Consider the following 18609-nt stretch of genomic DNA (forward strand, 5'->3'; position numbering starts at 1 on the left):
GGGTGGCAAGTCTTGTGCTGTGTTGTGCTGCTCAGTCCAGTCCAGTGTAGTCACAGTGTATTGTGCTGCATCAGTCCAGTCAGTCACAGTGTTGGTGTCCTCTCCTGCCAGTGTAGCTGTATAAAGTGTTGTTGTGTTGTGCTGCATCAGACCAGTGGTAGTGTCCTGTCTCATCAGTCATTCCAGTGACGATATACGCTGCTGCTATATGTCCACTGCTGCCGTATAATAATAACAACAACCACAAGTCCCTTATAGTGTTGTTGTGTTGTGCTGCATCAGACCAGTGGTAGTGTCCTGTTCATCAGTCATTCCAGTGATGATATATGCTGCTGCTATATGTCCACTGCTGCCGTATAATAATTATAACAACCACGAGTCCCTTACAGTATTGTTGTGTTGTGCTGCATCAGACCAGCGGTAGTGTCCTGTCTCATCAGTCATTCCAGTTATTCCTGTGCTGCATATTGTCTCATATAACTCCCAAAAAATAATGGAGAACAAAAATGTTGAGGATAAAATAGGGAAAGATCAAGAAGAACCACTTCCTCCTAGTGCTGAAGCTGCTGCCACTAGCCATGACATAGATGATGAAATGCCATCAACGTTGTCTGCCAAGCTCGATGCCCAATGTGATAGTAGAGGGCATGTAAAATCCAAAAAGCCAAAGTACAGTAAAAAGAACCAGAAAAAGAAATTGAAATGGTCTGAGGAGAAACGTAAACTTGCCAATATGCCATTTACGACACGGAGTGGCTGAGCCTATGTTCATGACTAGTGGTTTAGCTTCACATGACGATGGAAGCCCTCATAACTGAGGCCTTGACACTTATGTTGGTGTTAGACGTGCGTCCGGTATCCGCCATTAGTGCAGTGGGATTTAGACAATTGATAGAGGTATTGTGTCCCCGGTGGTACCAAATCCCATCTAGATTCCACTTCACTAGGCAGGTGATAGGGAGATTTTGCCATTTAATTCCAGTGATTTGGACGTATAATTACAGTGATTTTGCCAATTAATTTCAGTGATTTATAATTATTAATTACTGTGATCTTGCCAATTAATTCCAGTTATTTATAATTATTAATTACAGTGATCTTGCCATTTAATTCCAGTGATTTGGACGTATAATTACAGTGATTTTGCCAATTAATTTCAGTGATTTATAATTATTAATTACCGTGATCTTGCCAATTAATTCCAGTGATTTATAAATATTAATTACAGTGATTTTGCCATTTAATTCCAGTGATTTGGACGTATAATTACAGTGATTTTGCCAATTAATTTCAGTGATTTATAATTATTAATTACCGTGATCTTGCCAATTAATTCCAGTGATTTATAAATATTAATTACAGTGATTTTGCCATTTAATTCCAGTGATTTGGAAGTATAATAACAGTGATTTTGCCAATTAATTTCAGTGATTTATAATTATTAATTACAGTGATCTTGCCAATAAATTTCAGTGATTTGGACGTATAATTCCAGTTGGAAATGTTTGTGTCGCTTGGCTTAGTCATATAGCTACCTCATTGCACCTCTTCGACATCTTTGCATGAGGTGCTGTTTGGGGCCTAGGTTTTGAAAAGTGCCATCCTGTATAACACTTAGCTTAGTCATCCAGCAACCTCGGTGCAACCTTTTGGCCTAAAAACAATATTGTGAGGTATGAGGTGTTCAGACTAGACTGGAAATGAGTGGAAATGATTGTTATTGAGATTAATAATACCGTAGGAGCAAAATTACCCCCAAATTCTGTGATTTTAGCTGTTTTTATCTTTTTTTTAAAAATCATCCAGATCCAAAACCAAAACACGAAAGGGTGGTTTTGGCAAAACTAAGCCAAAACCAAAGCACGAAAGTGGAATTAGAACCAAAACCAAAACACGAAAAGTGCCCGCCGCACATCTCTACCTCAAACCCAACATCACACGGCCCGACCGCAAGGTATGAAATCCATCCACAGCAAATCCTGAGAGTTAACATGCTTTTTCTGCCTTGCTGCAAAATCCGAATCAGGCCGTACGGGGCATATGTAATAGAGTCTGAGTATGCCGGAGGTGTGGTATGCCGGCGGATCTTGGACTATTTTGTAAAGCGCCAATTTATTTATTATTTCTTTTCTTAATGAATAGTTTCTTATATAGCACAGCATATTCCATTGCACAATCATTACAACGCATGGTTTTGCCTTGTAAATGGCTGCCGCTTTTATACAAACATCTGAGATCAGCAGGTATCCTGTAACTCTGGCAAACTTGGACCCTTTTACATATGCCCCTATATGTCTAGAGGAGCAAATTTGAGGGAGCAGCATAAGTACTATGTTGTTTACCTCCAATTTTTGCTATTTACACATTACACGCATCTATATTCGTTAGCAGAAATACGAATTTATATATTCACCAGGAATTCATATAGTAGTTGTAAAACTGGCTAAGGTGAAATATAAATATCCTGCTCCTATATAACATTAGGGGTGGTATTCAGTATGCCGGCTGTTGGGATCCTGGCGCACAGTATACCGGCACCATAATCCCGACACCCGGCATACCGACACCTTTTCTCCCTCTTGGGGGTACACGACCCCCCCTGGAGGGAGAATAGATAGCGTGTGCCACCGTGTCTGCAGCGTGGCGAGTGCAGCGGGCCCGCAAGGGGCTCATTTGCGCTCACCCAGCAGTCGGTATGCCGGCGGTCGGGATTCCGGCGCCGGTATACTGGCCACCGGGTGCCCGGCCGCCGGCATACCATACTACACCCTAAAATTAGTACAGAATAAACATGAAACGAAATTTGCTCGCAGTACCTATTATGGTGATTCTATTCTGTGCAAGTGTCTTTTACCCACTCAAGCATTAATAATTTAGCTAAATATGTGTCTGTGAGCTAGGCACGTAAATAATGTTCTAAATGTTTAGCAAATGACTTATACTAAAAATAAGGGTAGCACTGTGTAGTTAAGTTTATAAATGATATAAAATACAGTATACCATATACATCTTTAATGCTTTCTGATCCCTACAAAGGTTGTTGCATGTCATGCTCTATTCCTCTTGTATTGCTGGCACATTCCTTAAAATGAAACGGACGGGATGCCGGCTATCAATATCCCAACAGCAGCATCCCGGCCGCCAGAATGCCAGCAGCGGGGCAAGCGCTAAGAGTGCCCTTGCGGGCAACCATAAGTTGGAATAGCCCTGGTGCGCCGGTATTCTGGTTGAAAGCATTGTTGGCTGGCGGGATTTCGGCGTTGGTATCCTCAACGCCGGGATCCCGACAACCAGCATTTTATCTACATCCCCCTTAAAATATTTATCTTTTTTAAAAGATATACTGTATGTGACCGTGCATTCAATAGTTTATGTTAATTGTGTAGCCTTGCCTCGCAGCAGCCTAATTAATTCATATTTATTATCAGCGATTTCTAGCGAGCCTGCAAGTCAGATTTGTAAGTCTACAGATCATGATGGAGTTAAAACTGATGTTTAAAATGGTCAGTGATCAGGAACTATATACAGTCACATACAGTGGTGCTTGAAAGTTTGTGAACCCTTCAGAATTTTCTATATTTCTGTTGAAAGTTGGCCTAAAAGTAAGATAAAGAGAACAAGTTCTAAAAGTAGATAAAGAGAACCACATGAAGTAGTAGCCAGCTGTGTAGCTATTAACAGAAGGGACTTTCCCAATTTAGTGAAGCTCTGTTGTCTATCTATGAGTTATCGGAAGCTTAGCTGAAAAATCCTTTAAGTAAGGGGGAAAACAACTGAAGTATGTACAGTAAAGCTGGGGCAGATGTTCTATTGTTACCGCACATACCGTAGCTGAGGTAATGGAGTAAAGAGCTAAAAATTATCACTTGACAAACAGGGCTTGTGCAAGGTTATTCAGCACCCTAGGCAACTCTATGCTGCACACCTCAAACCCCCCTCTCCCCCCCAAAAAAATACCCAGCCCTTCAGGTGAAAAGTGCAGGGTTGGCATCTTATAAAGCTTGGTACAAATATTTTAAACAATATCGCTTATTTTCACCCTTTTAAGCAATATCGTTTGTAATATCGCCCAGTGTGTTCACACTTTATCGTTAACGAGGTGTGCTCCCGTGGGTCGTTAACGATATAGTTGTCATCTGTGCATGCAGCTCAATTTTGGCTATGCCAGCCAAAACGGCATGTTCGGGCTGGTGGAGGGGTGACTGAACTATATCGTTAGCGATATTGTTCAGTGTGTACATACTATATCGGTCGCACAGGAGGGTAGGGAAAACTCTAGGTGATATCGCTCATGGAGCGTAAAGCCTAGTGTATACCCGGCTTAGGTTTCACAGCCATCTCCTAATAAATGTAAGTTAGTGCTGCACCAATGGAATTTGATGGCAGATAAGAACCACATGGCCCACCCAGTCTGCCTTTTAGGATTAGAGGCTAAAGTATTAGGTTTTGGTTAGGGGTTTGGGTTGGGGTATTATCAGGCCCGGCGCTACCCGCTCAGCAAAGGGATGCAAAGCAGGTAGGCGCCAGGATGGCGAGGTGCCCTCCCTGCTCTGCATCCCTGTGCTGAGGTCCCTGCTGCTGCTGCCGGCTGCCGCTGCGCTTGTCACACTACAGACACAGGCAGCGGCGCCAGCAGCTTGAAGAGTCCGTCCCCTCTCTCCCTGTCAAACTTCAAAATAGCAGTGTTGTTGATGAGAAAAGGGTGCGAAGCTAAAACGGATGGAGGGGGCGGAGCTACATGGAACCACCAAGCTGCTGTGTGTGAACTGTGAAGAGGGAGAGGATGCTGCTCCTGATCAGGCCAGATAGACTTGGGTAAGTGGAGGGAAAGAATGAGTGTGTGTGTGTGCGCGTGTGTGGCTGTGCTGGCTGTCTCCTCCCCCAGTGCAGGTTCTTTCTATCTATCTATCTATCTATCTATCTATCTATCTATCTATCTATCTATCTATCTATCTATCTATCTATCTATCCATATATGTACCCCTCATACTGTATAATATATTTAAAGATCCCCCGCCCCTTACAAATTTAATGACCCCCTCACTCTTCCTTAAATATTTCATGATACCTCCTCACCCCAACCCTTAGCTGTTTAATAAGCCCCCTACCCCTTAACTATTTAAAGTTCACCCCCCTCATGCACACCCTTTATATATTTAATTAACCTCTCAGCGCTACCTTTTAAATTATATTTAATGATTTTCTACCCCTACAGCAGATTCAAATTCTGACTCCAGTCACCTGCTCGTCACCTTCTTCCCCCAGGGTCAGCTGCACAGCACTGTCAGCATTTACTAGTCAATAGCGCTGACGGAGGAGAAGAGCAAGCAGCGCCGCCACTGCTGCTGCGGTAACACACTTCAGAGTCAGTGTCAAACATAGTTTGCAGGAGTCGGGGATGATTTTGTCTGTCGCCAGCAGCATCAGCTCTCCCATAAGCTTTCACTGCTGCTAGGAGAGATGCTGCTGCCGGTACAGCCTGGAGACAGACATAATCTACTACTGGGGGCACTATGCGTGACAGCGGCACTCCTAATTGGGGTACTATGCGTATAAGCGGCGCTACTACTGGGGGCACTATGCATGCAATCGGCGCTACTACTCAGGGCACTATGCATGTACGCAACGCTACTACTGGGGTCACTATGTGTGTAATCGGCGCTACTGCTGGGGGCACTATGCGTATGTGGCGCTACTGCGTGCGGTGTAATGTCAATAAGATTGTCCTACTGTGTGGAGTAATTTGAAATGGGGGTACTATTGTGTGGCCATGCCCCTTCCTTGTGAGACCACACACCCTTTTTCATTGCGTACCATCCCTCTGCAAAGTATGCGAGGGCGCAAATTTATAATTTGCAGAGAGGCGCAGAACACCCTAGCACCGTCCCTGGGTATTATGATTACTTTACTGGATTCAGGGGCTAATTCGGACCTGATCGCTGCTGTGCATTTTCGCACAGCGGGTGATCAGGTCTGAACTGTGCATGTGCATCAGAAACTCTAGAACTGGAAAAAAATATTAGTATGCAATGCATTAATCAAAAAATCAAGAGCTGTAATAGTGTGACTACGTGTGTGTTAAAGTATACCAAAGTGTAAGTACCTCGGGATTCTAATTACCAACGACCCATCAGACTTTGTGCCCTTAAACCTTGACCCTCTTGTACAGACAATAGTGCGCAAATCGAGAGCTTGGTGTAAGCTACCACTGACAATGACGGGCAGGGTCGGCCTCATTAAAATGGTAGTTTTGCCTAAACTATTATATGTTCTATTGCAGTCCCTTGTATACATCTTTCCAGCCTTCTTCAGGAAATTAAATAGCGTTCTGACGTCCTTGATATGGGCCAATAAACGATCTAAAATAAAATTAACCACCCTCACTAGACAAAAAAGGGATGGCGGCCTGGCCTTGCCCCACTTCCAACTGTATTACTATGCTGCCCAGCTATCACATATCGGTATGTGGCTTCAAGGAAGGGAGGGGGCGGAGCTGGGTCGGGCGTTCCTTCGGTGCTATTACCCGGATCTTTCTCCGGCACAGGTCCTGGTGGGGGGAAACCCTTCTAGATTCTCACCTCCTATTGTCTTTCAGGCAATGAAGATATGGTTGGCATTGAAGGGCCTGCTCGGGTATGAGGGTATGGACCCAGATACTCCCCTATGGCACTCCACATTGCTTAATGAACTGAGGTCTCTAGAGGGCGAGGAGGTATGGGCTCCATATTCGATAGACTCGCTGTCCCAGTTATACGGTGACGGTTTACTGAAATCATTTCAGCAATTAAAGGAGGAGTTTGGACTCCCGAACTCTCACTTTTACAGATTTTTACAGCTCCGGCATGCCTTGCAGGCGCAATTCGGAGATTCCCCCCCGGCGCTCCTCCCCTTTCCCATAAAAACATTTCTACATTCACTGGGTCGAGTCAAGGTGATCTCCTTCACCTACTCGTACCTTCTTCAAACAATGCATGCAGACCCACTCTCGAATCTTCGGGAGAACTGGGAGTGTGACTTGGGTCCCATAGACGGGGAAGACTGGGAGGGCGCTCTGAGCAATCCGAGCCAGGTCACCAAATCGCTGCGGTTTCAGCAGATACAGCTTTTCATTCTGCATAGATCGTACATGACACCGAGCAGGCTGGCCAGATTTAGGTCTGATAGTGCTGATGTTTGTCCCAAGTGCGGGGCTGCCGGAGGCACATTCTGGCACCTCATATGGGAATGCCCGTTGCTGCAAGTGTTCTGGGCTGGGGTCGGGTCGATTCTGGAACATACGGGAATGCCGAGAGGATTGCTGACTCCGAGATTTTGTATTCTGGGGGTGGGCGACTCTGACTCTGGGTCCCGATGGGAAAGCATGTATGCCCGCAGTGTGTGCGCGCTTGCAAAAGTGTGTATCGCGCGGACATGGATGGCCCCGCGTCCCCCACGATAACTGCTTTCAAAAGTCTGGTAAACGATACCCTACTAAAAGAACGATATGTATATATGAAATATAATGCCCTTAACAGATACGAGAAGATATGGTCTCCCTGGATCGCTTCCACATACTCCTCCCTTGCCCTTCAAACTTAGAGGGCACTGGCTCTCGCTGCGAGGGCGCTATTTGGGCCCCGGGGCGTTGGGCCGAGCCTTTTATCTCCCCTTTAATGCAGCTGGTTGACTATCTAGCTGCCACACCACACCATACAGACCTTAACTTGACTAGGCTTGAGTTTGTTTCAGAGGGTTTAGTTCGGGGGTAGTGGGGTTGTGGGCTATATATGGCCCACTAGACGGGGTAATTACACTAAAGATGCGGGGAGAAAATATTTAAAATGTTAAGTATGTGAATCATGCCCTGCTTACAGACTTCAAATAATATGCATATTGCGGGAAGACCGCACGGGAATAGTAACGCGGGGTATGTCATTCATATATGTATACCATTTAAAATAAAAAAAGAATGACTCAGAATATTGTGATATTCCAACTGTGCTTCCCAATGTATACTGAAATGTCTGTATCTTTAACATGCTGTTGAATAAAAATTACTCTATTTAAAAAAAAAGTATACTAAAGTGACTGAATATGTGGTAGAGGTGGTACTAGGTAGAGGTGTATAAGATACTGTGGTAAGATACTGTGGTGTTAGCTGCAAATGAAGTGTGTTCTGTGTATATGCAACATCTGAATATGCCTGTGAAAAAGGAAAACTAGAGTTTGGAAATGTGAAGACACACGTGATGGCCGTTTTTACCAGCAGCATACGGGTTGCACCATGGGAAGTAATGTGGCACCATCCTACGCCAACATTTATATGTTCAAGGAAGAAGAGAACTTGTTTTTTAAAGACCCTCTAATCATAGGCGTTCGCACCACATTTTATTAGGGGGTGCACCGTCGGAATGGTGTGCATAGCACCGCCTTTTGGGTATGTCTAGCACCATCTATTGACGATCAACACAATATAAATATCCACCCTTGTACCAATCCTAATAATGCAGATACATTGTCAGATGTTGTGGTGTGCACCAAACAAACACCCCTGATGGCACTCACTGCAATTACACTGCTCCTCCTCAGCCTGGTCTGGCTCCCCCTCTCTTTCCGTGTGACGGGTGGGCGTGCGAGCAGCATGACGTAATCACATCACATCACGCTGTTTTTGTACATGAAGGTGGAGCCGGGAGTTTGAAAGCCGGTGGCAGTGGCACTCTTGATTAACCCAGGCGTCCAGTCAGTAATGCAGTCCTGACAGGGTGCAGCGCAGAGGGGACAGTAATCAGCCTCCTCGGCAATCGCTGCATCAGGTATGTGAGATCGGGGTGCCAGACATTACTGGGTACCTGTGCGCACCAGGCACCCCCCCTGCGCACGCCTATGCCTCTAATCTTTAAGAACATTTTATCATACGCAAGATTTATTGATGATGTGTTCCTGCTATGGTTGGGAGGAGAAACAGCATTTGTTGCCTTAATGGAAAATATTAACCAAAACTCTCCTTATATCAAATTTACTTATCAATATGATCCAACCACAATCCACTACTTGGACGTCCAAGTGAGCTTAAAAGACAGCAAGCTGAGTACGGCAGTGTATACAAAATCTACGGACTGCAACAGTTATTCACTGGCTATTTAGTGCCAATGAATAACTGCACCAAATTGGGAGCTGCTATTCTTAATAGAACTCTGCCTTGAATTACGCAATTATGTTAAAAATAAAGATACTTATGCTAGATCAGTTACAGTAAGAGAATTGCAACATATATATAAATACTGTAACTAAACTGTAATTATTATTACTAAGCCAACCACGGAATTACTTGCTTTGTCAGCCTTATAGTCACTATATAATAAAGATACAAAGGGTGCACTAAGGTAGACAAAACTATGGGCCTAATTCAGAGTTGATCGCAGCAGTAAATTTGTTAGGAGTTGGGCAAAACCATGTGCACTGCAGGGGGGCAGATATAACATGTGCGGTGTGGTGTGTTCAAACTGAAATCTAAATTGCAGTGTAAAAAGAAAGCAGCCAGTATTTACCCAACACAGAAACAAAATAACCCACCCAAATCTAACTCTCTCTGCACATGTTAAATCTGCCCCACCTGCAGTGCACATGGGAGGTCATTCCGAGTTGATCGCACACTGCCGATTTTCGCTGCACTGCGATCAGGTCTCTACTGCGCATGCATATGCACCGTAATGCGCACACGCGTCGTACTGGTACAATGCAATCGTTGCTGGGCTATGGATTTAACGAAGAATCCATACGCACAGCCGATCGCAAGAAGATTGACAGAAAGAGGGCGTTTATGGGTGTCAACTGACCATTTTCTGGGAGTGGTAGGGAACACGCAGGCGTGTCTGGGTGTTTGGAGGGTGGGTGTGTGACGTCAATTCCGGCACCAAAAAGACTGAAGTGATCGCAAGGGTTGAGTAAGTTCAGACCTACTCTGAAACTGCACAAAATGTTTTTGCAGAGCTCGGTTGTACAGGCGTTCGCACACTTGCAAAGCGAAAATACACTCCTCCGTGGGCGGTGACTATACGTTTGCACAGCTGCTAAAAACAGCTAGCGAGCGATCAACTCGGAATGAGGGCCATGGTTTTGCCCAACTGCTAACAAATTTGCTGCTGCGATCAACTCTGAATTACACCCTATATCTCTTATAATAAAGCTCCCAATGAGAGCTTATCATTAGGGCACCTCGGTGTCATTATGTCTATACTAATTATCCATTCATTTCTTTTTTTAAATTAATAAACTACCTCTGTCGCCACCCCGTCTGAGCCGGAAGATGTGATCTATCATACAGTATTTCAATCTAGCGAGACCGTGTCTAACTGCTAGAAAATGTCTAGCGCCCCCCCTATCAGAATTCTGGCAGCTGGGATCCCAGCGTCGGTATGCTGACCGCCGGGATCCCGTCCGCTGGTCCCCCATTCCCAACCCATTCAAGGGCACCATATAGCATTAAGTTTGTTATACGAGTACATTCCAGTTGAGCCTGCTGATTTTGTCTGTCCTGACTATCTAGTTAATAACTTTTATCTAATTAGTATGTTTGTCTAATTATACTGCTGTCTAGTCCCCTGTGTAACTGACACATGCACTATGTACATATGTATTACTATTTACATACTGTATTATTAGTATACACTACATTATATCCCATTACCTAGATGATGTGCTGGTGAACGTGCATCGCACAGGTGCCAACGCCGGGGAGGGTTCCTGTGATGGACTGTACACACATGGCAGTAGTGGATCTAGGCAAGAGCAAGCCGGTGGGTGCCCTGGGCGCTGCGGCCTGCAGGTGCGGCCGCAGTCACCCCGCAGATGCCCACCCACACCCAGCTCTCCGGCCGCTGCCCTCTGTCTCTGGCCGCCCGCTCCTCGGATCTATTGGAGAGACGTCATGACGTCTCTCCCATAGTGCCGCACAGACACTAGAGGTTAATCAGGACCTCTAGCGTCTGACAATGGCGCCGGCTGCAGCGGGCGCCCACACAGCCCACAGCGCCTGCTGCAGCTGGCGCCATTGTTAGACGCTAGAGTTCCTGATTGACCTCTAGTGTCTGTGCGGCACTATGGGAGAGACGTCATGACATCTCTCCCATGGATCCGAGGAGCGGGCGGCCAGAGACGGAGGGCAGCGGCGGTCGGGAATCAGTAGCGGGGCTGGTGAGTATTTTTTGGGGGGGGGTTTGTGTGTAAGCAGCGCTACTAGGGGGCATAACTACAGGGGCATCTTTACTGGGGGCACATCTACTGGGGGCACAACTACTGGGGGCACAACTACTGGGGGCATTTCTAATGGGGGCACATCTACTGGGGAAAAATCCACTGGTGGCACAACTATAGGGGGCATATCTAATGGGGGCATAACTACTGGGAGCATATCTACAGGGGCATAACTACAGGGAGCATAACTACGGGGGTATATCTACAGGTGGCATATCTACTGGGGGCATATCTACAGGGGGCATAACTATGGGGGCATAACTACTGGGGGCATAACTACAGGGGGCAATACTACATGGGGGCATTACCACTGGGGGCATTACTATTGGGGGCACTACTAATGAGGGCATTGCATAGGGGGCACTTAATAAGTGCTATGTGTATAAGGGTCTACCTGGTGCAATGTGTATAAGGGGCTACCTGTCACAGTGTGTATAATGGTCTACCTGGTGCAATGTGTAAAAGGGTCTACCTGGTGCAATGTGTGTAAGGGGCTCTGCTCTAATGTGCTCTAATGTGGTGTAGTGTGTGTAATGGTGTAATGGGCTCTAACATGGTAACAGGGGTACTACTGTGTGGTGTAATGTGACTGACAGACACTACTGTGTGGTGTAATGTGACTGACAGACACTACTGTGCGGTGTATTGTGAATCGATACTATTCTGTGGCCACACCCCTATTTTTTTTACACGCACCTTAGCACTTACAAGCACTAACCCTATTTTGCCTGTCGGGGGGGGGGGGGGGGGGTGAAGGGTACAGATATAAGGCAAGACTGTGGTGATTTCTTTTGTTGTAACCTGATGACAATCTGAAGAGTGAAATGTTGTATCGTTGTATTAGAGATATGCAGCGGGCATTTTTCGTGTTTTGTGTTTTGGTTTTGGATTCGGGTCCGTGGTCGTGTTTTGGATTCGGATGCGTTTTGGCATAACCACCCTTTCGGGTTTTGGATTCTGATGTGTTTTGGATTCGGGTGATTTTTTTAAAAACCTCAAGAACAGCTAAAATCATAGACTTTGGGGGTAATTTTGATCCTATAGTATTATTAACCTCAATACCAATAATTTCCACTCATTTCCAGTCTATTCCTCACCCCTCACAATATTATTTTTAGTCCTAAAATTTGCACCGAGGTCGCTGGATGGCTAAGCTAAGCGACCCAAGTGGGCGGCACAAACACCTGGCTCATCTAGGAGTGGCACTGCAGTGTCAGACAGGAAGGCACTTAAAAAAATAGTCCCCAAACAACACATGATTGTAACCCCTCTATTCACCCAGGGGTACCCTGTATCACCGCCCAGCGCCTCCACCTAAACTATTTGGGATTTTGGTATATCTCCCCGGCTAGTTTAGGACTGCCGTTTGTGATTGTGTTGGAGTAATTTCCACCCAGTACACCAATCCAATTACCCCAGTACACCCTCTACAGGAGGAGTGAATAGTGTTTTAATATGATGAATTGCTTAATAATAAAGTACCTCATATCACGGCGTTACCTTTTACACCTTCTATTTCTTCGTTGCAGGTTCTTCCTTGGATGTGGAAACAACGTCACCGGTAAGTATTCTTAAGGTTATTTTATTACCAACAGGTTTAATTTTACAACAATTAGGGTTATATTGATGGTACTCACAACATAACATATAATACATATACTGAAAAAAATATTCCGCCTATACAATCAGTAATGCATGCAAGACATAAAAACTGTGGGTGAAACCAACATTTTTTACCTAGAGTGACCCGGGTACTCATACATGAATTATATATATACTCAGTTACTTGGGCCCACGGTTGTAGTGTGCACACTGCAGTTCATTACGATTATGATAGAATTGTATCATTAAATATAGGTCTGTTAGACAGTATACTTTCCAAGCTGCAAATTATATTAGAAGTCTAATGGGTTCACCGCTCCTATTGTTACTCCTGTGCAATTGAAGTGGCTTTCCCTTTAAATTTGGCTGGTCCTCCTTCCTTCTGCTATTGGGCTGGCTTGAAGGGTATTTAATTGAATAATACAGACCCGCATTCAGGGAGTCCTTCAGTGGTACTCTGTGTTCCTAGTCTTTTATACTCAACTCTTTCTCTGAGTCCTCATCAGAGCTGTACTATTACTGAAGATATCTTGTTTTCTGGAGCTAGACTTTGGTTAACCAGTAATGACCCTGGTTATACGCAATAGGACCCTATGCACTATCCACTAGTGGGTTATATGCACGGACAGTATCCATAAATATTGACTGTTAAGGTATTCAGGTTCAGGCAACATCACTGAGTAGCGCAGATTCCTCCTCCTCTCACCATCTCGTTAAGTAGTAGTATAATTGTAGAAATTAAAATTTCTCGAATATAGTTCAAATAGTCTGGTGTATTATGATTCTACTGTTTTGGGCACTCCTCATCTGATTTTAATGGTTTAGTAGTCTACAGATGATTACCAGCACTCTATGGCAGTCATGTGAGAACAGCAGGGAACAGCAGATTATACTCTTGGTACCTAATAGGAGTGTTAAATATGTTTGGCAATAATAGCTTCCTCCTGACAGTTTCTAGTCCTGTCACCTTTACATCATGAACTCAGATAGGTGCTATACCTGTGTGCAGTGTGGCTGTATTAAACACTTACGTATTCATCTGTCAGCCTGAAAGGGGAATGCCTCTCCCTCGACTCCTCCTCCCAACTCAATTATTGGCCAGGACAGCTGCCCTTCAGTCTCTATGAGGCTGTGTCCTCTATCCAGCAGCTCCGGAGGGTCGCGTCGCTCTTAGTATCCCAGCCGCACCTCCCTCCTAGCTCTCTGCCTTGCCAGTACGTACCGCCCACTCACTTAGGAGGCGGACTTAAATGCGGCTTCTGACGGGTCTTAGACGAGATCCACCCGCCTCTGTTCGGCTTACAGCGGATCGATCAATGCGGGTGGCAGGGAGCTTCGTGGATACACTCCCTCAAATCTTTCCGTAAGTTCACCTCTCCTTTATCGTCCGGTGCTCACACCTCCGCTGCTGCTCTGTCTCTCCTCCCTGCACCACCAACTGACGACCTCACACGAGCAACTGTCTTTTTCTCTTCCCCGTGAGTCAGTCTCAGCTCACCCCCCAGGCAGTTACCCTTGTGCACGGGGAGCCTCCAGCTCAACCTCTCCGTCCCTCGCATGCCACTCTATGCCCCCGAATATGCAGGCATTGGTTACTTGTTCACATCATGAAATTCATGCATGTACAAATAAATAAATATACAATAATTATTACAAATCATTTATGTACACATATAATATATACATATGTCACGAAAGACCACTGTGGAGCATAAATACTATTGAGTGATGCAAAGAAAAAAAGAGGTGCACCAAGGTCGCTGGATGGCTAAGCTAAGCGACACAAACACCTCAATATCACAGGAATTATTCATTCTAATCAATGGTATTATTTATTGGTCCAAATCACTGAAGGAAAATTACAAAGTCACTAGAATTACAAGCCAGTATCACGGGAATTATATCAAATGGCAGTACCACCGGACATATACGGAAGTGTCAGACAGGATGGCACTTTTAAAAAAATAAATAGTCCCCAAATAGCACATCATGCCAAGAAGTAGCTGTCCCATATGTACCAAGAAGTAAGAGGGCAATGAGGTAGTTCTATGACTAAGCTAAGCGACACAAGTGTGCGGCACAAACACCTGGCCCATCTAGGAGTGGCACTGCAGTGTCTGATAGGATGGCATGGGACAAACCCACTTTCCTAACAATTGGCAGGGCTGATTAAACAAACAGCCAGGGGGAAACTCCTGAATCCAGTTTGTAACCCTGGGGAACAATTTGTATTACCCGGGATATAATAATAATCACCAAGGCTCCCCTGTAGTGATGTAGATGAGATCCCCCCCAGTGGACCCCCACTTGGGAGTCCTTTCGCGTCACGCTGAGGACGCTAAGGGAGTAGAATCCAACCTCTGAACCCGTGCACCTGTAGTGGGTGCAGACTTTCTATGGCCTAGCCTCGTGCAGAAGTAGGCCCTCCCGAATGTTCTCGATCTGGCAGCCCAAGGGGATTGCATCAGAGAAGCAGAGTTACGTCTTCTCACAGGTGGTGCTGTGGAAGGAAGCAAAGCTGACTTACCCAAAGTAGCCTTTGTATTCAGAGTGTCCCTAAGTGGTGTCTTACCTGCGAAGGGGAGGTACCTCTTGGATTCGGCGTCTGCGTTCCATTGGTGGATCCAGAGACCTCTGTGAGCCGCTACTGCCATGGAGGATGCTCTAGAATTCATCAGCCCAATGTCCCTCATGGCTTTCACCATTAATTTAGCCGAATCCTTTATGTGACCTAGACTCAAGACAATATCATCCCTATGGATTGTATCAAGGTCTTCTATTAAATTGTCTGACCATTTTGATATAGCCCTAGCTACCCAAGTGCATGCAATAGTGGGCCTAAGGGCGGCTCCAGTAGCCGTGTAAATGGATTTTAGAGTTGTCTCTATCTTGCGGTCAGTCGGCTTCTTTTACGAGGCCGAGCCTGGTACAGGTAATGTAATTACCCCTGATGCATGGACACCGAAATGTCCATTATGGGAGGAATCTCCCATCTCCTTCTATCCTCCTCAGGAAAGGGATATGTCTTAAGTATTTTATTGGGGATGTGAAAAAACTCTTCTGGGTTTAACCAGGATCATTCAAATAGGGTATTCAACTCTTCCGAAACCGGGAATGTCACTAATGATTTTGCAGTTAGCATACAAGAATTTTCCTCTATTTGTATAGGTATTTCTAACTAGTGATGTGCACCGGAAATTTTTCGGGTTTTGTGTTTTGGTTTTGGATTCGGTTCCGCAGCCGTGTTTTGGATTCGGACGCGTTTTGGCAAAACCTCCCTGAAATTTTTTTGTCGGATTCGGGTGTGTTTTGGATTCGGGTGTTTTTTGTACAAAAAACCCTCAAAAACAGCTTAAATCATAGAATTTGGGGGTCATTTTGATCCAATAGTATTATTAACCTCAATAACCATAATTTCCACTCATTTTCAGTCTATTCTGAACACCTCACAATATTATTTTTAGTCCTAAAATTTGCACCAAGGTCGATGTGTGACTAAGCTAAGCGACACAAGTGGCCGACACAAACACCTGGCCCATCTAGGAGTGGCACTGCAGTGTCAGACAGGATGGCACTTCAAAAAAATTGTCCCCAAACAGCACATGATGCAAAGAAAAAAAGAGGCGCACCAAGGTCGATGTGTGACTAAGCTAAGCGACACAAGTGGCCGACACAAACACCTGGCCCATCTAGGAGTGGCACTGCAGTGTCAGGCAGGATGGCACTTCAAAAAAATTGTCCCCAAACAGCACATGATGCAAAGAAAAAAAGAGGCGCACCAAGGTTGCTGTGTGACTAAGCTAAGCGACACAAGTGGCCGTCACAAACACCTGGCCCATCTAGGAGTGGCACTGCAGTGTCAGACAGGATAGCACTTCAAAAAAATTGTCCCCAAACAGCACATGATGCAAAGAAAAAAAGAGGCGCACCAAGGTCGCTGTGTGACTAAGCTAAGCGACACAAGTGGCCGACACAAACACCTGGCCCATCTAGGAGTGGCACTGCAGTGTCAGGTAGGATGGCACTTCAAAAAGACACAAGTGGCCGACACAAACACCTGGCCCATCTAGGAGTGGCACTGCAGTGTCAGACAGGATGGCACTTCAAAAAAATTGTCCCCAAACAGCACATGATGCAAAGAAAAAAAGAGGCGCACCAAGGTCGCTGTGTGACTAAGCTAAGCGACACAAGTGGCCGACACAAACACCTGGCCCATCTAGGAGTGGCACTGCAGTGTCAGGCAGGATGCCACTTCAAAAAAATTGTCCCCAAACAGCACATGATGCAAAGAAAAAAAGAGGCGCACCAAGGTCGCTGTGTGACTAAGCTAAGCGACACAAGTAGCCGACACAAACACCTGGCCCATCTAGGAGTGGCACTGCAGTGTCAGACAGGATGGCACTTCAAAAAAATAGTCCCCAAACAGCACATGATGCAAAGAAAAAAAGAGGCGCACCAAGGTCGCTGTGTGACTAAGCTAAGCGACACAAGTGGCCGACACAAACACCTGGCCCATCTAGAAGTGGCACTGCAGTGTCAGGCAGGATGGCACTTCAAAAAAATTGTCCCCAAACAGCACATGATGCAAAGAAAAATGAAAGAAAAAAGAGGTGCAAGATGGAATTGTCCTTGGGCCCTCCCACCCACCCTTATGTTGTATAAACAGGACATGCACACTTTAACGAACCCATCATTTCAGCGACCGGGTCTGCCACACGACTGTGACTGAAATGACTGGTTGGTTTGGGCCCCCACCAAAAAAGAAGCAATCAATCTCTCCTTGCACAAACTGGCTCTACAGAGGCAAGATGTCCACCTCATCATCATCCTCCGATTCCTCACCCCTTTCACTGTGTACATCCCCCTCCTCACAGATTATTAATTCGTCCCCACTGGAATCCACCATCTCAGATCCCTGTGTACTTTCTGGAGGCAATTGCTGGTGAATGTCTCCACGGAGGAATTGATTATAATTCATTTTGATGAACATCATCTTCTCCACATTTTCTGGAAGTAACCTCGTACGCCGATTGCTGACAAGGTGAGCAGCTGCACTAAACACTCTTTCGGAGTACACACTGGAGGGAGGGCAACTTAGGTAGAATAAAGCCAGTTTCTGCAAGGGCCTCCAAATTGCCTCTTTTTCCTGCCAGTATATGTACGGACTGTCTGACGTGCCTACTTGGATGCGGTTACTCATATAATCCTCCACCATTCTTTCAATGGTGACAGAATCATATGCAGTGACGGTAGTCGACATGTCAGTAATCGTTGTCAGGTCCTTCAGTCCGGACCAGATGTCAGCACTCGCTCCAGACTGCCCTGCATCACCGCCAGCGGGTGGGCTCGGAATTCTTAGCCTTTTCCTCGCACCCCCAGTTGCGGGAGAATGTGAAGGAGGAGCTGTTGACCGGTCACGTTCCGCTTGACTTGACAATTTTCTCACCAGCAGGTCTTTGAACCTCTGCAGACTTGTGTCTGCCGGAAAGAGAGATACAACGTAGGTTTTAAATCTAGGATCGAGCACGGTGGCCAAAATGTAGTGCTCTGATTTCAACAGATTGACCACCCGTGAATCCTGGTTAAGCGAATTAAGGGCTCCATCCACAAGTCCCACATGCCTAGCGGAATCGCTCTGTTTTAGCTCCTCCTTCAATGTCTCCAGCTTCTTCTGCAAAAGCCTGATGAGGGGAACGACCTGACTCAGGCTGGCAGTGTCTGAACTGACTCACGTGTGGCAAGTTCAAAGGGTTGCAGAACCTTGCACAACGT

At 45.6% G+C, this 18609-nt stretch overlaps 1 protein-coding gene across 8 annotated transcripts in view; it reads right to left on the minus strand.

The window, feature by feature from the left end:
- Positions 1–18609, minus strand: part of P2RX2 (purinergic receptor P2X 2) — a 290430-nt gene that overhangs the window by 96103 nt on the left and 175718 nt on the right. For 2 of the 8 annotated variants that reach the window (XM_063913397.1, XM_063913398.1), the window contains exons 1-2: positions 13869–14307; positions 12718–12771 (exon numbers count right to left, since the gene is read on the minus strand). The exons of 2 other annotated variants lie outside the window; for them this stretch is intronic. Coding sequence is in view for 2 of the 6 variants with exons in the window: in XM_063913403.1 (XP_063769473.1) it covers positions 13869–13876 (8 nt within the window). In the remaining 4 variants the exon portion in view is untranslated. Of the gene's footprint in view, positions 1–12717; positions 12772–13868; positions 14308–18609 lie in introns of those variants that run through there. 4 more of the 8 variants (XM_063913399.1, XM_063913400.1, XM_063913404.1 and 1 more) reach the window with 3 other exon arrangements.

The sequence above is a fragment of the Pseudophryne corroboree genome, chromosome 1 (genome assembly GCF_028390025.1).
Source record: "Pseudophryne corroboree isolate aPseCor3 chromosome 1, aPseCor3.hap2, whole genome shotgun sequence".
NCBI lineage: Eukaryota > Metazoa > Chordata > Amphibia > Anura > Myobatrachidae > Pseudophryne > Pseudophryne corroboree.